At 38.6% G+C, this 27,191-nt stretch overlaps 2 protein-coding genes across 4 annotated transcripts in view; one reads left to right on the forward strand and one right to left on the reverse strand.

Moving 5' to 3' along the window:
* LOC139124244 (metal cation symporter ZIP14-like) overlaps positions 1 to 6,388 on the forward strand; it is a 30,191-nt gene extending 23,803 nt beyond the window's left edge. Inside the window, exons 2-8 of the mRNA XM_070690382.1 lie at positions 201 to 432; positions 1,715 to 1,884; positions 2,619 to 2,735; positions 2,978 to 3,187; positions 3,379 to 3,646; positions 4,748 to 4,935; positions 5,116 to 6,388. Coding sequence (XP_070546483.1) covers positions 201 to 432; positions 1,715 to 1,884; positions 2,619 to 2,735; positions 2,978 to 3,187; positions 3,379 to 3,646; positions 4,748 to 4,935; positions 5,116 to 5,274 — 1,344 coding nt within the window. The 3' untranslated portion in view covers positions 5,275 to 6,388. The remainder of the gene's footprint in view (positions 1 to 200; positions 433 to 1,714; positions 1,885 to 2,618; positions 2,736 to 2,977; positions 3,188 to 3,378; positions 3,647 to 4,747; positions 4,936 to 5,115) is intronic.
* Positions 6,389 to 9,623: 3,235 nt separating this feature from the next.
* On the reverse strand, positions 9,624 to 25,759 carry LOC139123936 (uncharacterized). 3 transcript variants are annotated; one of them, XM_070690084.1, is made up of 6 exons: positions 25,651 to 25,759; positions 12,962 to 13,038; positions 12,369 to 12,761; positions 11,201 to 11,257; positions 10,534 to 10,630; positions 9,624 to 10,094 (listed from the first exon to the last, which is right to left on the reverse strand). In XM_070690084.1, exons 2-5 carry the CDS (start codon positions 13,017 to 13,019, stop codon positions 10,542 to 10,544), a joined length of 597 nt encoding a protein of 198 aa, XP_070546185.1. In that variant the 5' UTR covers positions 13,020 to 13,038; positions 25,651 to 25,759; the 3' UTR covers positions 9,624 to 10,094; positions 10,534 to 10,541. The 3 variants fall into 3 exon arrangements, with proteins under 3 accessions (XP_070546185.1, XP_070546183.1, XP_070546184.1); XM_070690082.1 differs by having other exon boundaries at positions 9,626 to 10,094; positions 10,534 to 10,645; XM_070690083.1 differs by lacking the exon at positions 25,651 to 25,759 and adding an exon at positions 13,596 to 13,669 and having other exon boundaries at positions 9,626 to 10,094; positions 10,534 to 10,645.
* Positions 25,760 to 27,191: the final 1,432 nt, after the last annotated feature.

Below are 27,191 nucleotides of genomic sequence, written 5' to 3' on the forward strand. Positions count from 1 at the left end.
TGGTCGGGTTTAATTATCTGGCTAAATTTAATTGTCAGTTTAATTACCCGGTTACATATAGATTTTAAATAGTAGAGAGAAATTTTAAACACTGGAGATAAATTTCCAAGAGCGCGGAGATAAATTTACAAGAGCGCGGAGAATTGTCATTTTCGTCCACGATAGACTTACAATCAATCAAATACGTTCTACCTCAACAGAAAAATCCCACAGGCAGTGGCATTAGAAATCGTATACGTAGTGGAATCGAGACGATACAAGATGCTACATCTGATGATGCAGAAGAGGACGAGACAGGCGATGAAAAAGACATGGATGACGGGCTTTTATTCGAAGGAATATGGTTACACAGGATTGCAAGGAGTGCAGACCATGAAGATCACCATGGAGAACAAAACCTTACCCATCTAACGCCTCCTACAAAAGCAGAAAGTAGGTTTTTAGGGTTCTTTAAATTCTTTATTGTTTCATGGCTTCATTGACAATATAAAAAGATGGTCAATGGTTTTCGTAAATACCGTATCTTAGCAGAGCAAGTACAAAAGGTGTAGGATTGCATGAATCTGTGCCGTTGGGATGCGGCCATTTTGAAATTCAAATATAGGTAAATCTTGGGTGATATTTGCACGGCGACCCCGATTTTTATTTTTGTGATGAAAGAATGGTTGAAAGTTGGTTTGAAAGTTTCATCGAGGAGAATTGGAGCAAAAAATTAAGTCTCGCACTTTCTAGGCGAATTCTACCTTAACCCTTTCACCCCAAGTTCCCTGTATATAGGTCCAACTTTACCTTAGAAAACAATGGATTTGGGACAAACCATGGTGGTGAAAGGGTTAAGCGAGTTTGTGTCTTTTGCAAAGGTAGTAATATCCTGGAATTAGTTCAGGTACAATAACGTATTTGTCTCTTAGTGCTGATTTCTCACCAGCTTTATGGTGCATTCGGAACGCCTTTACCACTTCATCAAGAGACAACAGTTTGTTTTTGCCATGTCATTGCTATACAAGAAACCCAACAAACTTGAAAAAATAGTGCGTCATAAAAGGGCATCTGCTGCTTCTCAAATCACGAAAGTGAAAGACGTAAATGTTTGCTAACAATTTCAAATAAAATTTCTACATATCTCTTTCAAAATCGCGGGGTCATAGGGGTAGATTTTGGTACCAGATAGAAAGAAATGACTTTCAAGTTATCATATTTGAAATCCAAAATGGCCTCAATCTCATACGCAAAGAAAAAGGAAATGGACACAGAAATGTTCAATGTTCATAAAAAAACACGAGCCAATATTTTAGCTTAGAAAGTTATTGTAAAGATTTTTGAGTCCCAATGTCTGTCCACTGTGGTTAATTATTGTCATCGGCCCGGGGAAGGGAAGAGTCTCTCGCTAATAGCGAACCGCGCAGGGACATAAAACAGGAAAAATGGTGTTGTCCATTCGAGATTCTCTGATGGGCACGACATATCTGTATGCGAAGAACAACTATATTTCCAAGATGACCAACTAGATGTTAGGACGATGTTGTCAGCTTATAAAAAACACCAAAAATACAGCAAAAAACAAAACAAAACAAAATTGCCAGTCATTGGGACATATAACTTTAGAGTGACGAGTAGATTTAGGGGGCTTCAAACGGATCACTAACAATGAAGACTAAACCCTGAATACATTCAAGAATTAACATTTTCATATTTTTCAATTCACCACTTTCAGCCTGGGGCTATGGTTTTCTGTGTGTGACGGTCATTAGCGCATGTTCGCTTCTTGGAGCATTTGTTATTCCTCTGATACGTAAACAGTTCTTCCAGTCTCTGCTGATGTTTTTGATCTGCCTAGCCGTTGGAAGTCTATCCGGTGGCGCTCTGATGCATCTGATTCCCGAGGTAAGAAGGTATTTGCCTTCCGACTCTTTCAATTCGTCTATGGTATACGATGATGGTTTTCGGAGATATTTTGAGTCAAGTAGGGAAAAATACAGCTACTTTCGAAACGGAAACTCAGGTTTGATTGACTACACGTCAAAAAGCGTTTTACTGAAGAAAATCCAATAATGTAGCAAAAATTATATCAAACATGTATCAGTATATTGATGGCGCGAATACAGCGATCTGATTGGTCGAACCGTTTATATTCGCGATATAGCACGGTTTGTACACGCGCGAGCTCTCGATCGGCAAGAGCAAAACTTCTTATTTGACTTGTCATGCCAGAATTTGACTGATATTAAAAAATGGCAATATTTTATGCACCACACCAAGTGACTGTTTACCACATTTGGGGGAGGGGGAGGAGGAGGGTTAATGTGCAGCATCTCAGCAAGCACTGGGTTTTAACCAGTTCACTTCATATACGTACTGGCTATCGCTCATACAAATATTTCGTGAACTGGTCACAATCTCGTGGTATACTGACGCTGGATGGGCTTTAGTGCCTAAATATGAACACATTTTGTCAGGCTTAGGGGGTTATCCTTGTTGATTGCATTTATGATATGTTGATAACTTAAATGAAGACTACTGATATGGGAAAACTTACGCACCCAAAGACAAGAAATCCACGATGAACATACACATGTAAAGAAATACGGTCATGTCCTTGTTCACTTGTTGTTTTGCAGGCGACTGGCAACCACCCTGAACTGACGGAGCGCTTGAAGAGTCTGGTTGTAATCGGTGGTATATATCTCTTCTTCTTGACCGAACGCTTTATAAATATAATGACGATGAGAAGGAAGGTAAGATATTAAACGAAGAGGTGTCAATTCATTGAAACGATCAGTGCAATGATACGGGCAGAGAGAGAGAGAGAGAGAGAGAGAGAGAGAGAGAGAGAGAGAGAGAGAGAGAGAGAGAGAGAGAGAGAGAGAGAGAGAGAGAGACGGACGACAGAGGATCTCCAAAAAGGATTATTTCTGTAATGCCTGACATAATTACTCCAAGAATGACAAAGTGCATTTCTTCCCGTCTGAACGCTTAGAGACGCTCTCAAGGAAAGGCGACTGCCGGTGAGTCGACGGATATCCTGACCTTGCATTCAGTGACAATAAAAGATGACCATTCTCAACGGGAAAGAATTCTTCAACCCGCCAAAGAGGCAGCATACGGTAATCCCGGTTACCAAGACGATCACGAAATCACGTCTGGTGATAACAGTAAAGGTACTCTGGTCGTAGAGTCGTCGCTTCAGGTATGTTTAGTATAAAAATCCTCAATATACAAATTAACTATGGATTTTCTCTCATTTACATAGTTAGGGCGTAAAAATGTACTATCGCTTGAGATAGTGGTGGACTTTGATCGTTAAGCAGGTAGGTATGTAGGTAGGTAGGTCTGTCGTCGGTATGTATAATATGAATACATACTTCTGTTCCCTTACAGAACGAGCAAGTCGTTCAGGCGAACGTTGAGAATAACAACACCGTCAAATCCGAGCACCCCGTCCATGTCCATGGTCACAAGGGACATGCTCATACAGAACTTGCAACTGACGATGGCATCGCCTCCGTTGCATACATGATTATCCTTGGAGATGGTCTGCATAACTTCATCGACGGACTAGCCATTGGTGCAGCGTTCTCTGTGGCCGTTGTACGAGGCATCAGCATATGCATCGCTATCATATGTGAGGAATTTCCGCACGAACTAGGTAAAACATATGCCAGCTATGGCGACTTGTGTTTTGTAGAACAGCGATCTTATAAAAAGTTGATTTTCATTATTGATTGTGATATATATATATATATATATATATATATATATATATATATATATATATATATATATATATATATATATATATATACTTCAAGTGGAAAGTAATAATATCTGTTACTTAAGTTTCATGCATCCTGCATTTAGAGGATTCTAAGGCTCCCAGATGCATGAAACTTAAGTAACAGATATTATTACTTTGTACTTGAAGTAATTTGTGCTATTATTTACAACGCTCTACTTTACCATGGAATGCTGTAATTCCCACAAGGACATCTCTACACTTTGTATATCTGAAAAGTTGCACAATATCAATGCTGACAAATCTACACCGTTAAACAAAGGTCGTTTCTTTTACCCTCTTTCATGGACGATACGAAAATAATCTTTCTAAAATTGAAAAGAAACGTAACTAACGCGATGAACGGTGCAAATGGATGACATACTCTTTTCTCGCCAAGTTACTTCGAGTTTATCGCTCAACTTACGGCTCAGTCGAGGTCTCCTTCTTGTCCTCCATATATCCAATCATGATATTTACAATCTTTGTATTGTATTCTGTGATTTGTTCGTTTGCATTCCCGACATGTGTTGGCTGCTCTGATTCGCTGAAATTTTTAACACAGTCAATTGCCGCCATATAGCCTCGCACAAAGGCGTCTTGAAGTTCATACCGTCGCCGATCCGGTTTTTACAAGGGATTATTGCCGGCACTGAATGACGTCACTTTTGTCGATCCGATTGGGACTAGACGTATCAATTTTCTCGTCACGTGACGTATTCTGGCGAATCGCGACACGGAATGAGCATGTGGCGTGTTTTATATATATATATATATATATATATAATATATATATATATATATATATATATATATATATATATATATATATATATATATATATATATCGTTTTTACCTTATTTTTCAGTAGGCTTGACCATTTAGTATGCCGGTCAAGAGAAGTCTTTTCTTCAACTCCCTATTATGTCATTAAGTCCTGTTCCTATTAACGTGTACATTTTCTTTCCTTGCAGGAGATTTTGCCATTTTGCTGAACGCTGGAATGCCAGTCAAGAGAGCACTGTTCCTCAACTTCCTCTCAGCCTGTATGTGCTATTTGGGTCTGGTGTTTGGAGTTTTGTTATCTGAGCTGGCACAAGGTGCTTCGTGGATTTTTGCTATCGCTGGAGGGATGTTTCTCTACATATCCCTTGTTGACATGGTAGGCATTAACTTAAAATAATATGACATTAGTATAATTTGTTTTCGGATGAAGAGACATTTATTGGATCGCTCATCAGTGTTGCCGTTGTTGACCTACTTCTGTAGTTCCCTTCATAAGTTCTTTTGTGTACTCACCAGTACAATTTACTTTTTTTTATCTATCCTTTTGCTCCCACAGTTACCTGAAATAAATACAGCGGAGGAGAAAGAGAAAGATGTTACCTCTGCATCACAGGCAAAAACCTTCATACTGCAGAACTTAGGACTTTTAACTGGATGGGGTATAATGTTTGTACTCGGTGTGTATGAGCATGAATTGAATAACCTGCTCCAGTAACGAGTTATAAATGTAACAAAGGCATCAAAATGTACTAATTATACTCCAGATAGTGAAAATCTAGTAATCACGAGGCCCTAATGACCGTAGGTAGATGTAAAATGTAAGGTGAATTGTTGAAAAGTAGGTTTTAGACGTAAAATCTACATTACATTGGAATTAAACCTAGTCAGTGCTTCAAGTTCAAATCCATTGAAAGTTTTCGAATTAAGAATTGCTATTCATGTGATGTTACTTTAAAAGATTAAATTTGGAAAGTAAAAATTTTGAACGCGTACATGATATTTTTAATTTCTACTAATCAATAAGTAAGGAATACAAAAATAAGCACCAGTCATATATTATTACAAAGTTCACCGCAACAAAAAACTTTAATTAAGATGTACAAGATATGTTTATGTTTTTAGGAGATCACTCAAGCAAAATTTGACTTAATTACAGAGTTTGCTATATTCTACAATTTTTACCTTATCTCATACTAACAATCTTTACACATACAAATGTTTAAGATGTAGCCTGGATTTGCTAAATATAAATCTGATGCAACTTGACGAACATTTGTCATTGTCGTGCCTGTCAATGATATTATATTTTTCGCAGTCATTGTGAAAACTCTACCCATGACAGAGAAGAAAATGTGCATTCATTGTCACATAAGGTAGTATGCACCTCGAAAGTGAAAGACTTATTAAACTTTTGCTCTAACTTTCCTCAAGGAAATTTTCAAACATTCTCTTTCAAAATCAAGAATAAAAATAGGGGTCATCGTGCAAATTTTGGTACTAGAGAAACAAATTACCCAAGATTTACCGATATTAGAAATTCAAAATGGCCGCCATCCCTGTGTTAACTCTATGGAGAAAAATAAAACTTTTCGAATTTCGAAAAACTAAGCCGGTGAAAAGTTTTCTTTCACCAAGAGCTTTAAAATGAACCCTCACATGTGGTATATCAGAAGAGGATTGTAAAAGTTTGAGAGTCCGAATGTCTGTCCCCGAGTTGCGTTCTACCATAAGGCGACTCATAATGTTTCTTTCTGTTACTTTTTTGCTGTAGGCCTACATAAAGGCTGGTGGCCTAAAGTACTGAATAAAGTATATACTACACATACTAACTCTCTTAAGTGATCTGATTTTCATTGTCTATAAAATTGAGATTCTCGTTGCTTGAAAATGTTGGGTTGTTGGTGAAGGTGTCATACACTGTCCAAACGCATCCCTGGCATATTTTGTCGCTGCAAAAGTCAAACAAAGGGCGCCACCTACCGGGCATCATTTGCTAAGATCTTCACGCATCATGAAACGACCACTATTCACAATAATTATCATATGTAACAAATACACCAATTTTTCTTCAATTTTTGACGTCCGTCTCGAAACTCATGTATTCATGATCGGGACAATTAACCGTGTTTACAGAATTAATTTGTTTCTGTACATTTTGTCGTTGTCGGTCTTTACATCTTCGTATAAAATATCTCACAGCCTAGCTATCCTGTATTTCAGCTCCCATCCTTGGCAAGGTGGTGATTATAAGGACATTGACTCAACTTTTGAAATGGCAAACTCTAGCTTGGCAACGGAATGATGAAAAAAACATTTACTCATTGTCTGGTTGTAGTGAAGAAGTGCCCTCTTTCGTACGTACGGCATGTCAACTTAAGAATCTGAAAAAAAAAACCCACATAGTTTCAGCACGACATCGGTATCTATCAAATCTCATCATAGTCATTGAAACTTCAGTCATTGAAAGGAAATGAGAGACTTATGGTTTCAAAGTGTGAGGATAGCAAGCAAGCTGTGTTCCCGTGTATTGATCATGTCAAGTCAAAAATCTGACAAAAACATCGTCTCAGCACGTAACCCTTCAGCTCCTGTCAACTTTCATTGTATAAATCTAATATTTATTGTGTAAAAGGGATTAGATCCTGCATCAGGCGATCATGACTCACACAACAAGTGTCTGATACATTTAAAAAACGCCCATCATTATATTCTTCTTAGGATTACATAATTGTCGGCAACTTTGAATTTGGCGCCAATTATCATGTTGCCATGCAGGACAATTTTTATATTTAAACTTTGCCTTTGTCGAAAGTATAATTGGAAAGCACCCGCGATGCATATTTGTCATGTAGTCTGTAAGTATATCTTAACGCCATTTTTTCTACATTTGTTGAAAACGAAAACTTTGTAAAAGTGATCTCTCAACTCCAACAAGTCACGAAGAAGTGCGTCGGCTCTTTACAAGTGATTGTGATGGATGGGACTCTCAGGTCGTGGCTTAACGCGCCATGAAAAGTGACATTAAACGAATGGTACTCCCATGGACCGAAGTCTCTCTTCCGGCCAATAAATTACCCTCCACTTGGCCAAAAAAATAGAAAAATAAAAGCCGGATCAACAGAAAATGAAATGTTTGGGTGCTTTGCAAATCACAACGTTGTGTATGATCTATGTTTATGTCACAGATGACTCAAAATGTTTTGAGGAAAATTAAAAACAAATTTTTTCGTCACTGCCTCGATGTCCTCTCCCGAGGTCAGAATTTTTTTCCGTACATGTATCATATCCAGGTTTCTGAATTAAACATTTTGAAAACGACGGGCAATATCCAGTAAAAGTGTACATGCTTTGTCGCTTATATTATTTTGAACTATCTAAAACCGACATAATAGCGTCACAAAGTCTTTTATATAAAACTCTTGTACGCCAATTAAATCGTTGAGACAGTAAACAAGAATTCCTGTAAAATCAGGTCTCCATAAACACTACCCTTGGCCATTGAACGCACAACAAGTGTTTTCTTTGCCATGTAATATCCTCCTTGTCATTTAATAAATAGAGAGAAAAATCTTTACAGCATTAATACCAAAATACAGTAAAACACTTTGATTTAGCTCTGTTTTAGCGATTTGGATTTTCATTGCTATAAGCGTGTTTTTTGATTTAGCTGAAAGAACATCTTGACCATAGTAAATAGCTGGAAAATTTTAAATAAAAATTAGCTAAAAAGACTGGTTTTACAGTATTGTATTCTAAAAGATTGTGCTTGTTGTTTTTTATCTCTGTTTGTTTTGGACAATTTCCTGCTATGACAGCGCGTTTTCGTGCCAGTGAGCGCGTCACACGTCGCTAGGCAACTGCAAGTTCACGGACCAGTAATTGCCAGGTCGTTAGTTCACGAACTAGTAGTTGCCAGGTCAGATACACACTGCTATTTAGACATAGCGATATATTTCTAGTTGTGCGCAGTCCCTTAGAATACAGAAACAATGACAATAATCCAAATACATTAATCCTCATGTTCAGATACTAAGTTTAGGTGATCACTGTATTCCGCGTACCCGCGTAGTGGTGTTATACACAAGTAATCTTATAGCAGAAGATTATGGATATGCTACAGAGGCTGATGTAGCATGCGGGGAGACGAAGGAATCATTCGCTATGCCCGTCATTGTGAATCCGGCATGGTTTTGTTCAAAGTAACCCAGGAATCTCGGGTCTTACATGTAGTAGTGAAAATAGCTAAAGCAAAGGTGTTCAGTTACCACAATGTTGGTAATTAACATGTATTTCGATCATTTCAGGCAACTCCACTAAGTTTTGTCTTACCAAATGAAGCTGATAAGCGCATTTTCTCGTAATGTATATTGACTACTTAGTGGTAGTGAACACGCAACCGATGAAGTGTACCATGCAGTTTTGAAAAAATACTGCTTTCTGAAACCATTTGCATATGCATGTGTAAACGCTTGTGCAAAAGGAATTCTACAAAACCTTGCAACTAAGAAGTGGTTTTTGGAAATGTTGGACATATCTTCACAGATGTGCTTTTACCTGTCGAAATGCACCATATGGAAAAAAAATGGCCACGATTGACATGAGTGATGGCACTATGCATGATTGAAGTCTTCGTGTCGTGTCAACGTGTCGTGGTAACTGTAAGGGACAAAACAGAATAAATGCATCTCATAGACCAACAATGGCGGTACTTGCAAAAAGCATTTTATAGATGATTTCATCGTCGCAACGAATTTATTCGTGTCGTTAAAGTTAAACTACAAAAAACAAGAATACACTCTCTGATAGCCCCTACTTCAGCTAATCACTGCTTTTCAGCCTCTTTGTCTTTAACTGTCTCTGTCTGTTTGTCTCTTTCGCTGTATTTTAGTGTCTCTGACCATCTTTGTGTCTCCCTAAAATAATGTTGTTAGGTGCACTGTCCATTGGCACAAGGGGATGAAGTTTAACCCTAGATAGATGATGTCATGCCTTTACTCCAGTGTGTTTCAAATGTATATTCCAGTTAAGTAAACATGTTATCACAAGTGGAGAAATACACTTTTGCTAGGATATGTTAGCCTAAGTAACGCAAAGACATGGGAAAGCAATAAGACAAGACCTGTTTGGTATTTTAATTAATTCACACACTATTTATTCGGTTGGATATAAATAATCACAAAGGCATATAATTTGTTGGTAAAGGCTGTCTGACGAATGTATTCTTCTCAGCTACAGGTGATTTCCTCATTGTACTGAAGAACGCATGTAAATTTTCAGAATACAATGATTTCCCTCAGCCGCTGACATGTGTTTTGTACACATATCGTTTCAAATAAAATCATATGAAGAGAATCTCGAATCCAGCTAACAAAAGAGCGATAATGTCAGGGTACGACGAAGGTGATATTTTGTATTTGTTCCCAGTATGAATCTGATTACGGAGTCGTTCTACAAAAGAGACCAGCGACGTCGACGCAAATCGTACACACTTCGTTTGAAGTCATCCACAGCATCGTCATAAATCCATACTCCTTCCTGAGAGAGAGAGAGAGAGAGAGAGAGAGAGAGAGAGAGAGAGAGAGAGAGAGAGAGAGAGGAGAGAGAGAGAGAGAGAGAGAGAGAGAGAGAGATTATTCAGTTATAGAGCAGATTCAGCAGCTTTTTCCTGTCAATATTTCTCCTTTTCAAGGTGTGACATTTACCGAGAAAATAAAAGTCACAAAACCAATGCACATACTTGAGTACATAAGGTCAACATGTATAGCATACCAAAATCGGTTTAGTTACTGACTTTCGAAGGTTGTCTCAAACTAAAATATACTGTTTGTCCGGAAACAAGGTTGTCTAAGCTATAGATTGATCAGCTACCGACAGTTGGTTATTTAATTGGTTATTTAATTTGCTATTTACAATTTAAGCAAAGACAGTTTAGCTCAAAATTAAGGCTAAACGTCCCAGAAACAATTCAACATACCTTTATCTTTAATTCTGGCGAAACAGAAAAGTTGGTAGGAAGAGAATCAACATCAAAGATACACTGTATTGTACAAATTCTGCACCATTTTTATCACCTGGGGAGGAAAGGGCTGAAATGAAAATGCCTTCAGATATTTCATTCTCAAAACGTTGGAGAATCGAAAACGAAAACGTATTATGAGAGAGAGAGAGAGAGAGAGAGAGAGAGAGAGAGAGAGAGAGAGAGAGAGAGAGAGAGAGAGACGGCACTGGCCAATATCACACAACTGAAGATAATTATTCCCTAGATACAATTCATTCAGTCATGCTAGTGAAAAAGGAAATAACGAATGGCATATGTTCCCCTTCTGCCATGAAGCTTTTGCAAAATAGATAGGGAAGAGAGGTTCTACAAAGATATCCAGACAGATTTGCACTGACGACGGGGCGAGGAGCTATATAGAGTGGGGTACATAGACACAAAGATTCACCAAAAGACAATAGTAGCGATTCTTGCAACAGGGATAGCGCCGCCGGACGGAGAAGTTCAAAGACGGATCGAGAGCGACATCAAAACAAAGCCGACGTCAAAAAGCGGCAGTTAGACAAAAGCGGATACAGACAGTAATATAGTTCATATGCTCTTTGCGCCGAAATTTAGTTCCGTAGGTTAAACAAGACAATACCTTGTGTAGTCATGTCTGGAGCATCCGAGGTACTGGGCGCTGCCGTAGTTGTATGTTCTGCAATTGTTAGAAGTATATAATGAGAAATTCATCACGAATTTTATGATATATTCGGTGTGTGTATACATTAAAAAATTACGCTTAATCCGTACAAATTCAAATGTACCGAAAGTTTTCACATCAGGGGTTACGAGCAAATAGTTTTGTCAAAAACAAATCATCTGAAAATTCATGCATTTGATATTTAAACCAATAAATAATCGACAAAAAAGTTATTCATCAGAGAAAATGAGAAATGGTAAATGTGTATCATATTTTCATCCCTCCATTAATAACCTAAATTTGCATAACGAGTTAGCGATTAGCGAATACAAATTTAGACACATTTCTAGTACATGTCAGACGAGTTTTTTTTTAAATTTTGTGTAAGTTCCAATTTAATGCCTTTGAAAGATACTGTCTTTTGGGTAGGATGCAATGGGCTAAAATGCCGAACTGAAAATCCCACGATTGGAAACTTCAGCCTATTTGACAACAAGATGACCATACATGATGTACTGCATTTATAAAACGTCACTTTAAAGTGATTAACGGAAGCGTCTATCCACGTTACAGTATTCAATCGGAACAAGGGCATTGGAAATCCAACAAAGATTTAGGAAATGCAATAGATGACACAAGACTATTGATTTGGGTCCCTGGTTCGAACTAGAACGAAGTTAGTTCGGGTGACAAATAGTGCCTTTAAGTTTTGATATTGCGTGGATGCTTGTTTGGTTTGAACTTTAATTTGAAGGCTTTTTTTGTAAAGATAATTGCCTGCTTGAATCAAAATGCAGATTGTTGTGAACAACGGCTTTGGTATTCTGTGGTAACTTTGGAGTTATGAGGCCCATGGAGATCATAGCAATGAGCAGGAATTTGTGCAAAAACACGACAGAGGGCGCAATTTCATTACTACTCAACTATTACGTGGACTTGCCTTTACGAACATTCATAAGTAGGGAGGTTAACATTGACCAAACCCCTGTCATGCTGCATGTAAAATTGCAAATTTAAAGGTTAGTTGAACGCTACTTGTAACCTATGGGAAATTGATGCTTGGGCTTTTGCCAGATACAGGCCCAGGGAGTAAAATTCATTGAAAGAAATGACTTTATACGCTCACCAACACAGTTAGTTGTTATAGTAACACAGGCAACATCATCGTCCGGCACAATTTTGATGCACAACCTGTTGTAATGAGGACATTCGTCGGCGTCTAATGCCTGTACACTCGCTCTCATACCGTTAGTCTGACCGCTACCAGCAGCGCCAGTAGCACTAGCGGGAACAGTGGTAGGAGCATTAGTGACAGCTATTGCCGCTGATACTTTTGCTCCAGCTGCCGCAAGGTCTGCGTTGTCCGACAAGTACAGTTCAACTGAGGTTAGAGTGACTGGCGTGGCATCACTGTTTGCCAAGCCCACATTAAAAGTGACAGTAGTAGCTGTTGCTTCATTGATTGTTATCGGAGCAGATGGAACAACTACGGAGAAAGTTCCAGAGGCCACAGTAATAGCTGGAACATGAAAAAAGTGTACATTTTACTCAGATCCGTCCTAACAAACATGAGAACATATAGCAAATCATTTAAAGCCATAATGTTGTTTACGATGCTTATGGTCTGACAGGAACTCTTCAATCATTTGCACAAATTGAAAAAACAAAAATTATCGTTTTATAATGCAGAATAGACACCGTGATGGGTGTTATACTCACTGCCTGCTTGAGCACACACTGCAAAACTGAGAAGTACTGATATTACTATAATCTTCATGTTGGTTGTACTCTCGTTTCTGAAATATAAGTATTATAAAAAGAAATCTAATCACATGATATACGAAGGGGTGTCATTTTATTATGACATTGTTGTCTTAAAAAAGACAGGTGTTGCGTTAGGAGTAGGACCACGGTTGACTGACAATGTAGCATACATTTTCGTGATCTCTCTCTCTCTCTCTCTCTCTCTCTCTCTCTCTCTCTCTCTCTCTCTCTCTCTCTCTCTCTCTCTCTCTCTCTCAGACCACACTGTATACAAAATTTGACATGAAGTATCACGAAAATTTTTATCAATAAATCTCAATATCCTCATCTTAAGCTAGTTTGATACCATTTATGATAGGTAGGTATCTGAGAGCGCTGTCTCTGTCCACTGTTGTTGTTTGTACCCACAGTGCGTTTACCGCATTATGAGGGCGAAAAACCAAGCTCGTAACACAAGTTAATGTTTGGAATGATATTTTATAGAACCATGCACTTTGTACAGTTTTATAACTACTCCAAAAGTCGGCCGGAAAACCGAAACATTGCTGGAAACCATGTCTAGATTACGACCAAAGTTAGTAATGCTCACCTGAAAGTTACTTGAGGGTGTTTTTCTAGAGTGCCTTATGTCAGCCTTGCCCTACGAGCTAACAACACAACATAACTTCAACAAATGCCTTTTAAAGTTGCCCATGGTTACAACTTAAGTTTTGAATCTCTTTCATTGGTCAAAATCAGAAACAACTCGACTCTAATTGGCTGCTGGTTCATGAAAGTAATTAGAGATTCAAATGAGACTGTTTTCAATGCTTACTATTTTGTTTCCATTAATACTGAAACATTAGCCTTGCGATTGTTTGCCTCAGTTTGTTGCCCGGTCATACCTTTCCCAACAGAATACAATATTTCAAAACAGCAATTTTTCATCGGATACCTTTACAATAGAACAACGAAACTCGGTCAGGCGCCCCTTCCCAGGAATGTGTTTGGTTGCATATCGAAGACAGTGAATGCTGACAACAATTCGCCTTATTACTCACCGTGGGAAAGCACCTTTTGAGAATTTGACAGGTGTTACGTGCAGAGAAAACGAACAAAAGGGTGAACTCAGCAGTTAATGTTTAAACAAAATTTATTACGAAAATAAAACTAATTGTTAAGTCAGGGATAGAGTACAAGCTTTAAAAGTGTACAGACTACTTATCTCAGCTGGGACGGCAAAGCTCCAGTCTCAGAGTTGTAACAGTCAGTTGGATGAATGAACAGTCCTTTGGCTTGCAGGCTTGAAGCTGCACAAAGTCCACAGTATAAATCCAGCGTTGGCAGTGAAGGTCTTGAAAAGTCTTGAGAATGACTACTGCTGGAGTTTAGTAACACAAGAGACACGATCCCAAAAGTCTGACTAGAAGCTGTGCACGTCCCTTTTATAAGGCATATAAGAACAATCTAGAACTTTTTATTGACATGCTAATTACTGTTCTAAAATTATCTCCCTTACACAACTAATCAACTTTCCAGAACATTCCAAACATGACTAATTGAATTCAAGGTTGTGAGGTCATCAAGGGCAGTGACCTTGAGAATGTTCTAGACTAATTGAACTCAGGTCATGATGAGTGTGGGGGGAATGACCTACATAACACACCCCCTCTTCAAAAAAAGAAAATTTTTCAAAGAAAAATCTTTCTTTTACAAATGTAATCTTGAAAAGGATTTAAGTACTCAAATTTTGTTTTACTCTAAAGTAAAATTTCTTGAAAGTGAACAACAATAAAATTTCTTGAAAGTGAACAACAATAAACTCTAAATACGAGAGAGACAGTCTGCAATTAAATTGTCTCTGCCTTTGATATGTCTAATGTCAAGATTAAACTCCTGTAACATTAAACTCCATCTTAGCAATCTCTGATTTTGCCTTTAAATTTCTGCAGAAAAACAAGAGGGTTGTGATCAATATAAACCACTATTGGCTGATTTGAAGAAGTAACATAAACTTCAAAATGCTGTAAAGCTAATATCAAAGATAAACACTCTTTTTCAATTGTAGAGTAGTTTCTCTGGGATTTGTTAAATTTGCGTGAAAAATAGCAAACAGGATGATCTATACCATGACTATCCTCTTGCAATAAAACAGCACCAGCAGCCGTATCACTAGCATCTACAGCTAATTTGAATGGCAAAGTGAAATCTGGTGCAGACAATACTGGGGCACTTTGCAGTATGGCTTTAAGTGTATCAAATGCCTGTTGGCATTGCTCTGACCAACAAACTTTACTTTCTTTTTAAGTAAGTTAGTCAAAGGCTCAGTAATTGTGGAGAAATTTGGACAGAATTTTCTGTAGTAACCAGCCATACCGAGAAAGCGCATCAGTTGTCGTTTGCAGTTTGGTATGGGAAAACTTGAAATGGCACTGATTTTAGCATCAACAGGTTTTACCTCACCCTGTCCTACAGTATGTCCGAGGTAAGTTACCCTAGCCCAACCAAACTCAGATTTGGCAAGGTTGACAGTCAACATTGCTTTGCTCAGTCTCTCAAAGAACTTCCGCATGAGCTTGATGTGTTCCTCCCAGGTGTCACTATACAGGACGACGTCGTCAACGTAGGCTGCACACCCGTTTAGCCCGGATATGACGTCGTTGATCATCCGTTGGAACATTGCCGGAGAGTTCTTCATTCCGAATGGCATCACCTTGTACTGGAACAATCCGTCTGGTGTAACAAAGCACGATCCGTCAAAGGGACTTGCCAAAATCCCTTCAGTAGGTCAAATTTCGTCACATACTTGGCTTTTCCCACTCGGTCGATGCAGTCATCAATCCTCGGGATTGGGAAAGTGTCTGTCTTTGTTAAAGTGTTGACCTTCCTAAAGTCCGTGCACATACGATAACTGTGATCTGATTTGGGAACAAGTATGCACGGCGAACTCCAGTTACTTTTACTGGGTTCAATAAAGTCATTGTCCAGCAGGTATATTTGACTTCTTCCTGGAGATATTTTGCTTTTGTTGGATTCAGTCTGTATGGATGTTGTTTTACAGGCTTACTGTCCCCAACATCAACGTCGTGGTAGATGACGTTGTCCTCGTTGGAACATCTTGAAACAGGTGTTTATATTCATGGAGCAGTTCTTTCACCTGTTGTTGTTGTTCTGGCTGGAGGTGTGCCAACTTTGTAGACTCCAGCTTCTCCAGGATTTCTGAGTTCTGAAGCTTGACCGAGCCCAGCTTTGAGTTTAGAGTATTTTCACTCAAGTCAGTTTCAGTATCACTATCTTCATAATGGCCAGAACTGACTGTACTGACAGGCTTTGTTTTAGTAGGATTATCCCTATCCAAATATGGCTTAAAGCATATTTATGTGACATAGCTGTTTTTGTTTTCGCCTGTCAGGTGTTATTATGATGTAATTTAAATCACTCAATTTCTTATCAATTAGGTAAGGCCCGAAGTAACGAGCATGGAGTGGTTTGCCAGGAATTGGAAGTAGAACAAGAACCTTTTGACCTGGTTCAAACTTCCGTTTTGAGGTGCTTTTATCATATTTGGTTTTCATTGACTGCTGAGATGACTCAAGATTTTCTCTGGCTAATTCACATGCTTTAGAGAGTTTCGTACGAAAATCTGACACATATTGCAAAATATTCAGACAATCATCATCGTCTGATAGGAATTTCTCTTTAACGAGCTTAAGTGGGCCACGGACTGTATGTCCAAATACAAGCTCAAATGGGCTAAAACCAAGAGACTCTTGATTGACTCTCTAACAGCAAAGAGCAGAAAATGAATTCCTTCATCCCACTGCTTCTCTGTGTCAAAACAGTAGGTCCTAATCATGTTTTTCAAAGTTTGATGAAATCGCTCAAGAGCACCCTGACTTTCTGGATGATAGGCGGATGACCTATACTGTTTAATGCCTAGCTGATCCATTACTTGTTGAAAAATTCCAGACATAAGTTGGAGCCTTGATCGGACTGGACACATTTAGGGAGGCCAAATAAAGTGAAAAATTTGACTAAAGCTTTCACTATAGTCTTTGTCTTTATATTTCTCAGTGGTATGGCTTCTGGGAACCGAGTTGATGTACACATAATTGTCAACATGTACTCATTTCCTGATCTTGTTTTTGGTAGGGGCCCAACACAGTCTATTAGTATCCTACTAATGGTTCTTGAAATGCAGGAATTGGCTGTAAAGGGGCCTTTGGAATGGTCTGATTTGGCTTTCCTACCACTTGACATGTGTGACAAGTTTTACAGAAATGTGCTACATCCTGCCTGAGATTAGGCCAATAAAAGTGACTGAGAATTTTGTGATAAGTTTTCCTGACCCCTAAGTGACCAGCCCAGGGGGTTTCATGGGCCAGGCGCAATATTTCAGCACGATAGGGCTTTGGAACCACAATTTGATGTTTTATAGCCCAATCGTCATCAACCAAAACGTCTGGAGGTCTCCATTTACGCATGAGAATACCAGATTTTGTATAATAGGAAACAGAGCTATCTGAAGTTTTACCTTCATCATCTACCCTGTCAAACAAAGACAAAATATCTGGGTCTTTGTGTTGTTCTGCAATGAGATTTGATCTAGAAAATGTCTGACTTTGGTCAGCAGAAGTTTTACTGGAAGTTTCAAATCCACGAGGGATAACGGAATGATCCGTGTCAACACCTGACTGAGAAAGGTGTCATTTAAGTCAACATCTGTGACATTATTTTTGAGAGTATTTTGATTCTCGGAAGTTTTCTTTGACATGGCTCGAGTAATGGCACATGAAGGAAATAAATCGGGTATCTCTTGTTCAATTGGCTCTGGATCCTGATCTAAACTAGGATTATCAGTCACAAGTGGATTAGTAATGACCTGTCCCCAGCAAGGTCGTTTCCAAGAAGAAGGTGAATCCCTTCAAAAGGCAAAAAAGGCCTAATACCTAAAGTCACAGGTCCAGAAATAAAGTCCGAAGACAAATAGACATTATGGAGAGGAACAGGAATGTAGTCATTACAATCTACCCCCTTAATAAGAACTTTAGAACCTGAAAATGACTTTTCAGAAAACGGCAGGGTATCTGCCAACAAAGAGACTGGGAAGCCCCGGTATCTCTTAAAATTTTGACAGGGGTAGCGGAAGAGAAATCACTAGAAAGTGATATAAAACCATCATGAATAAATGGTTCGAAAATACCCATAATGCTATCTTGAGAAGAATTGACCTTGACCTCATTAATTGGGGATGAGAGGGGTTTAACCACAGAAAATGTGTTGCACACATTATTAGACTCTAATTGAGTTGATGAAGAAATAAAGCCGGTGGGCTTAGATCCACTTTGACCACTTTGACCTTCACGTTTTCTTTTCAATTTGAAACAATCTGACATTAAATGGCCGTCTTTCTTACAATAATTACAAGAAAGTGTACCAAACTGTTTGTCAGAAGGAGATTGAGACTTGGGATCTGATGATGTGGGAGTGTTACTTGAACTCTGTGAACTGTTGTCATTTGATTTCCTACTGTCCTTTGAAAAATTCTTGGATGAAAAGGACGAGTTAAATTTACCTGCATTGTTTCTGTATGAAAAGGACTGGGATGGTTTGCTGAGAAATGAAGATTTGTGGGTCAATGAATAATCATCGGCCAAACGTGCAGCAACCTCTAATGTATCTGCCTTTTGTTCATTGATAAACGTCTGATGTCACTCCGGATGCACCTTTTAAATTCCTCAATCAAAACGAGCTGTCGTAATTTGTCATAATTCTGACTGACCTTTTCAGAAGAACACCAACGATCAAACAGTTGTTCTTTTGTTCGAGCAAATTCAACATAAGTTTGATCCTTCACCTTCTCACAATCCCTAAATTTCTGACGGTAAGCTTCAGGCACCAACTCATAGCCCTTGAGAATTAATTCCTTCACAGAATCATAATTTGAAGCCTGCTCTACTGACAACTGAATGTAAATTTCTCTGGCTTTACCCACCAAAGCACTCTGCAAAAGCATAGACCAGGACTCCTTAGGCCAATTCAGACTCTGAGCAATTTTCTCAAAATGAAGGAAATATTTATCAACATCCTTTTCTTGGAAAGGGGGAACTAACCTGAAATGCTTAGTGATGTCAAACTTGTCTGAAGGGAAGAATTTTCCTGACTGTCCAAGCTCTAAACGTTTTATTTCTACCTGTAATCGCTGTTCTTCTAATCGCAATTCCTTTTCTCTCTGTCTTCTTTCTTCCATTTCTAATCTTTCCTGCCTATCTTTCTCTCTCTGTCTTTCTTCCATTTGCAACTTTTCACGTGCCAAATCTGCCTGTATTTCTAACTCTAATTTTCTGAGTTCAAAGGAAGACTCAGGTTCATAATCTTTTAAGGCAGACTCCTCAAAATGGCCAGAATTAACTAAATGTTTTGCAATCTTGAACTGTATTTCTCGCTTGCGCATAGATCTTTTGACATCTACTTTAAGGAAATCGGCCAGTGTGATGAGGTTGTCTTTTTTGAGGGAATCAAATGCGTCCTGATCAAGGTCATCCATAAATTCGTCTGGCTTGAATTCCGCCATGATTAAATTTCGCTGAGTTCACAGTGTAAAGTAGTTTTGAAAAGGTAGGCAAAATGTTGTCAAACGGCTCAAAATATTCGTCTCCCGGACGAGCCCCCAATTTGTTACGTGCAGAGAAAACGAACAAAAGGGTGAACTCAGCAGTTAATGTTTAAACAAAAATTTATTACGAAATAAAACTATTGTTAAGTCAGGGATAGAGTACAAGCTTTAAAAGTGTACAGACTACTTATCTCAGCTGGGACGGCAAAGCTCCAGTCTCAGAGTTGTAACAGTCAGTTGGATGAATGAACAGTCCTTTGGCTTGCAGGCTTGAAGCTGCACAAAGTCCACAGTATAAATCCAGCGTTGGCAGTGAAGGTCTTGAAAAGTCTTGAGAATGACTACTGCTGGAGTTTAGTAACACACAAGAGACACGATCCCAAAAGTCTGACTAGAAGCTGTGCACGTCCCTTTTATAAAGGCATATAAGAACAATCTAGAACTTTTATTGACATGCTAATTACTGTTCTAAAATTATCTCCCTTACACAACTAATCAACTTTCCAGAACATTCCAAACATGACTAATTGAATTCAAGGTTGTGAGGTCATCAAGGGCAGTGACCTTGAGAATGTTCTAGACTAATTGAACTCAGGTCATGATGAGTGTGGGGGGAATGACCTACATAACACAGGCGTCGCTGATAGCCAATCCCTAATTTCACCAAGTGACATTTCACACGTTCTTTATTTGTACTTTGAATTCGGACAAACCAAATCTTGTTCAACCATTCTTTCAAGGAGTTTTATATTATCAAGATTTAATGTACGGCATAATATGCGTGTTCGTACAGCTTCCGTTGAATTGTTTAAGTGTTGAATCAGATGGCTGTCTATGTCTCTCTTACTTTTGTGTCTCTGTCTGTCTCGCATTTTTCTTTCTTTCCGTGTGCCGTTGCATCATCTAGGCAGAGAAACTTATTTTTCTACCATACAGGCGCTACTATTGCGATTCCTTGATGCTTGTTAGTGCGTCATAACATGCCACGGCCTAAGCTGGAATATTTTGATCAATATTTGCAAGCGATACATTTTCAAACCTTACTCATGACCAAATCATAGGCTCGGCCGAATTGTGATATTACTGATAAAGAAGTAAGAGTTGGGCACATCTTTTCTTCCATTGGCAGAAACCATTTGCTTTCATGTTTAAATTCGTGCGGATAGTGTTAAAAGGTAAAGATAAGCACCATGTACCTACCTATCACGTCATTTTATTTTCGCTCTTTACGGTACAACTCATTCTGAACACCTGCAAAGGCAAATACAGGCTCATCACTTGTTAAGCTTCATTTAACAAGTTAAATGTGAGGCCTAATGAAGTTGGACATGCCCGTAAGAAAAGTTTCAAGTGCTCTAAAAGTACTCTGCCAGGGAGATTAAAGCTCATCAATAATCTCCTGCGAGACCCTGAGAAACGACAATTTATATTGTCACAAACCTGAGGTCACTTAAGGTTTGAATTTCTACATTTGCACCTGTATAAGGTGTGCAAAAACCTTGTTGCTTGTATTTTTTTCAGCCAGACGACGGTTTGGGTGAATAGCGTCTAGTGAAGAAAGGGACGGCTGGAAACATGAAGCATTTTGTTATGTACAATTGATATTGTTTACCGACATTAAATACTGAACGTTTAACCTGTAAATTGACTCTCTCGTAGAATACTTACACCCTTTTAAAGAAATGACATGATATATGAAACTTTACGCAAAAGACCCACGCTTTTGTAAAGGTTTGTGTAGGATTACACTCACCCAAGTATTTGAAAGCGAACGGTACAGGCAACCCTGGTATCACGTGGCAAACTATGTCAGGCGGAACGGTCAGTCATTTAGGGCTTCTATCGTAGACAGACCTGGGGTGTTTGATACGAAGTACTTCGTCAGAAACCGGCTGACAGGAAAACCCGGCCCAAGAGGAGACGACCCGAGACGACCGAGGCCCCTTGTGCCGATGATCGAAATATCGCTTTGACACATACGCAGAAACTGCAGCAAAAGCGTTTCTGTCAAGTCCTTTACACTTTTATTGTATCAATATAATATTTTATCAATAATTTAACATAATATGTTCAAAAGATTGTACCAAACAGACAGTGCACGTCAACGAGCTTACCAGGAAATTACCTGCATATTCTATCGCTACTATAATTGTAGTACACTGGCCGTACACCGGCATTTTTAGGTTACGTTTTCACACACGAGTGCTTATATCATAGCGATGTCAGTCTGACTGCCATTGTGTGTGTGTGTGTTTGTGTATGTGTGTGTGTGTGTGTGTGTGTGTGTGTGTCTGTCTGTCTGTCTGTCTGTCTGTCTGTCTGTCTGTGTCTGACTGTCTGTCTGTCTGTCTCTCTGTCTGCCTGTCTGTGTGTTTGTACGATAACTCAAGAACAACTGAACGGATTTAGGTGAGATATGACAGACAGGTTCCATTTAATTAGATTTTGGGCAGTGTGGCTTGCATATTAATGAAGTTATGATACATCATCATGTTATTTTCATATAATGGTTTCCAATGGAGACAATAATGACAGTTCCGACATATATCAAGAAATAATGAACTAAATGTTAGGAAACTTTTCTCTGATGAGAATCTGGGAACATTACGATGATAATGTGAGCGTCATGTCAATTATCTGCTCATTTGCACATTTAATGAACTTTTGTAATTAGTGCTATAACTTTAAAATTGTTACTCCGAAATGTATGCTATCTGCTACAAATATTGATCTTAGAGATGTCTAATTGTACTGAGAAGCATTGAGCAGTCTCAGGTTAATACAAAGCTCATTTGAATATTTAATGAAGTTTTGTAATTATTCTTACATCTCCGAAACAGCAGCATTTTGTTTGATGAAATCTGCTGCAGATATTGATCCTACGGATATCTGACCGAGTTCAGAAACATTAAGCAGTGTTAAAATAATTAAGGGGTCATTTGCATATTTAATGAACTTTATAATGAGTAATATAACACGGAAGTTATGGCACCTAATTTGATGAAGCCTGCTACAGATATCGATCTGATAGTTATCTAATTGTCGCGTGAAGCACTGTGTAGTTTCAAGTTAATTAAGGGTTCATTCGCACATTTAATGAAGTTTTTTAATTAGTCATATAAATCGAATTTACAGCATCCAATTTGATGAAATCTACTGCAGATACTGATACTACAGATATCTACTGGTGTTGTGAAGCATTTAGTAGTTTGAAGTTAATTAAAGGTTCATTGGCATATTTAATGAACTTTACAATCTGTCATATAACACGGAAATTACGGCAATAAATTCTAATTGTCGCGTGAAGCACTGTGTAGAGTAAAATTAACGAAAGCTTCATTTGCATATTGAATTAATTTTTTTAATTAGTGATATAACTCCGAAATATCAGCATTACATTTGATGAAACGTGCTACAGGTGTCAACCTGATAGATATCAAATTGTTCCATGAAGAATTGAGCAGTGTTAAGTTAACAAAAAAAGCTCATTTGCATATTTCATGAACTTTTGTAATTAGTAATTTAACTCCGCGAGTACAGTTCGAAAGTTGATGAAACCTACTACATATAATGATCTGACAGATATCTGAAGCATACTACTATGTAATGAACCTGTTGTTAAAGGCGGAGCTTCCCTTTAAAAGGACGCGAAGGTATGGCGGCGTTCATTGTGTTAGTGGACACCAAACAGGCAACACATGGGCACACGCTCCAGAAAATGCCACTTTTTAGTTTTCCCCGGCCGCAAAAACACAGACAGACTGACAAGCGGTCAGTGCGAAGATGCTGCCGATCGAACTCTGTGGTTATATTCAAAGTCTAACGCGACTTGAAGACAATTTTTTAGGAAATTCGAGCGTTTGTGGTGGGGAATCAATGACCGTTGGCAATTTGAACCGACTGTCAATCACACGCTTGTATAAACTCTGTTTGCAGGATTAGCAAAAGGTGACAAAAGGTTGAGATCAGTTTGTGTAATTAATGCTATAGAAATCTAACATCGTACTGGCCAAGTGTTTGACTGGGAGGAGAACTCCACTTATGCGAGAACCCGGGATTGAAAAGTGCGGCTTTAACCACTTGAGCACATTCGGTTCTCATTTGATTCTATCGTATTGTGTAGCAACTACTTGCCAGCGCTACACAGCCAGCACGATCGGTCGGAGCTATACACAGCCGAAAAGCCGGCGCACGGCCCGTGAGCTACAATTATTGCAGCTAACATGCATATGGAGTAATAACCAAGGGAAAAGCAATCAGTTCTCTGCGGTGGGGAGGAATGGGATTCTTTGGGCAATAGTTTACTTTATTTTATTTTATTGATTTTGACTATATATGCTATTGAAAATAAATAATTCAACTCAAAACCGTCTGAGTGCTTTCTTTATAGCTATAAGTCATATCTCCTCTCCAACCTGTGTATACACAACTATAATTGTTCCGCAATCATTTTCAACTGGCAAATCGGCTGTCCGTATCAATGGATGTGTCTGTGTGTGTATGTGTCTGTGTCTGTGTCACAGACGAGTGACTCCAGGTTTAGCGGCCGTACCCCGAGAGCCGTAGGCGAAGGGGGATTCGGCTGTTACCTTTTGAATCACAAGTCAGAGTCCCAGTAACACGAGAGAGGAATACGGGGGATTATTTAAATTGTTTATCAGACTCAGTTTTTCTTGAATAAACCTTTCAGACATGATATTTCACGCTAACAGTGGTAAACTTAGATAGGGAGTAACACTATTTGAGAAGAAGCCTTGTGTTAAGCCGTCATGGCTAGTAGGTCACATCCTTGACCTCGCTCAGTGGTTGATATCTTTAGGTTCGAGATCAATTAATCAAAGCACATGTTTACACCAAAGGAGGGAATGGTCAATTTACAGGCTGTACTTTGAAATGCTTGACAAGGCCTACACTGTTAATGAACATCCTATTGTTTCTCATTTCACTGACCGGATATTCACCAAACAGGGGTACTTGTGATAGTTGGAACAACTTATTTGACCAATCAATGACCAGTTTTAGCTTTGGTGTCGAGTTCAAAATCACTGCGTACATAATATTATATAGGGCTCAGCCCTTGGTGTCGCGCCAGGGGTTAAGATTAGCAATGTTATTTGTATTGATTCATGATAAAATAAAATTAATTGTTACTTTATATGACAACAATGCCCAGTTTCCCTCTGATGAAAGCAGTTCACGTACGTACACGACGTCAAACCCTGTAGCAGTGCATGTATAGATTTTGTGTAATGTATACAAATGTTGGACAAAAATTGGCATTTTTTACCATGATAATAGCCTATTGCGTTAAACAAGGGACGTATTCTGCAATAATTATCATTGCAATGGTAACCGCACTGCCTACCTTCCACTTGCAAGCTGAAAACTATAGCGTTCCGTCTAAAAACTGGCAATTTTTTAATCTAATTATTGACACAGGGGTCGCTTTTGAAAAATTTCATCCCAGCATTCTTTGCGTATGCCCCGTTCATATGCACGACAGTTTTCTCCCTTTTCCTATTTTTTCTGCATTATATTAACGATATTTTGTATCAGCGACAAGGTGGATAATAACACTTACTGGCTAACAAAAGAGTTATATTTAATTAATGGCATGTTATATAATGATGAAAGTAGGGTACACTTCCGGTTACTCGCATAGTATATTATGAACCTGTGCATGCGTAGTCAGTTAGCCGTTAGCGCGACTAAATGTCGTAATTTCGAAGATAACCTCAGAAGACAAGTGACTTTCAAGAACTGTAATGTGCAAATTATTGTTAGTCGATACGATCAAGTATTTTTTAGAGTTTCCCTATGAAATATTTTTACCTTGAGTTCATTTTCGTGCTATTCAGTAAAGGTGTCAGACCAGTGTACATAAATTTGAAACACGTCTTGAAGCTCCAGATGTTCAAAATAGAAACGATTGGGATCCCCCTGTCAAAAATGTCGTTGGGATATGTAAATGAGATAATACTTTTCTCTCAAAGGATTAGACTAACAGGACTGGCAAAACTAAAGAGACAATGCAACTTAGTTTACTTACCAACAAATGACGTCGCCGGGTGTTTGTCAGCATCAGCCATATTTCACCTTTCGGCAGGAAAATATCGATGAAACAGACTGTAATAGCAGAAGTTTCCCGCGCCTTTGTATTTATGGCCTGACCCAGTGGATTTTGTAAAGCGATGAATGGGTATTTAAATTGTCGACAAAGGGAATTGAATTTATCTCAGTTCAATGACCAAGGACATGTCTTGCACATTCTTTTCCCCCTAGGCATTGTTCAACCACCGCACACCAGTTGGTACAATGCAAACTGTAAGTAGGTCAACACTGATGGGTGATCACACGGTTGCACGGTCACAGTGAGAACATCGACACGTCTTATTTGGCAAAGCATGTCACGTACGACACGTCCCGTGTTTGAAGTGAACTTTAACTGAAAATTCGAGAATGCTTCGAAATTTAATTCATCACACTTTTAATTAGTAAAACTGGATACATTACAGAGTAAGTTTACAGAAAGTTTTAATTTCGCCTAAAATGGGAGCACATTACGTTGAACTATGGCTTGACTCTCTCATGGTGACCTAATTGTCTGAAAGTATAGTCACGCATGCGATTGTATCACTCATCCGTTAAGTTAAAGTTTAAACCAGTTCTCTAGTCTTCATAGAACATGTTTGAATTTTAATCAAGCTAAAACAGACGCGACAATGCAATCATCATCGGATACCCGACTCTCAATATGCATATTCAGGTTTCATTAAAATCATTCGATAAAGGTATAAATTTGCCTACTGATTCAAGTTATGACAAAAGCGTAAGCGGTATGGCAGGGGGTGGGGGCTAAAACGCAATATCCTCCTGCAAAGAGCTAAGGTCCTGTATTCACACTCTCAAATAGACTTCTAGGGTAACTGTTAGTTTTTTTGAAGTATGAGCTTTGGCCGAAGCAATTATTAAAGTGAGGCCAGCAGGTGTTCAAATGCAGAGTACTGAAAACAACGGTCAGACTTTTAAGTTTTAAGGAGATCTAGAGTTGTTCTTGCCATACGATCATACCAAAATTCAACAATTCCACCGCGATCCCTTGAATTAGATACAGCTAAAACAAAAACCAGATGTGAACTGAATGTGCTCACGTTTTTACAACAGTTTCATTAATAGTAGTAAGTACGTAATAATAGTAGTACCTTGGTAATTACATGCTCACTGTGTTTCGAATGTCGTTACAAACTGGTATGCCGGGTCTGCATAGATTCCTTGTTTGATGAACATTAGTCTTGTATTTGAAGGAAAGCATCACATTTGTCTTGCTTTATTCGGAATCGTAACTGTCTTACACTGCCCACACATGGGGGTTGTCAACCTGATGAAATAGCCATTGCCCAGATTTCCAACAGATATGAGTTCAGAGTTATATACCTAATTACAAAGTTCATTAAATTTGCAAATGAGCAATTTTTTTACTTGACACTGTCTAATGCTTTTCAGTACAATTAGATATTTATGAACGAGTTCAATTTATTGTGAAAAATTCTGCGATCCAGACCCTTTACAGCAGTCCCTAAAAATGGAGTC

The sequence above is a fragment of the Ptychodera flava genome, assembly GCF_041260155.1.
Source record: "Ptychodera flava strain L36383 chromosome 23 unlocalized genomic scaffold, AS_Pfla_20210202 Scaffold_23__1_contigs__length_28996876_pilon, whole genome shotgun sequence".
In the NCBI taxonomy this organism is placed as follows: Eukaryota; Metazoa; Hemichordata; class Enteropneusta; family Ptychoderidae; genus Ptychodera; species Ptychodera flava.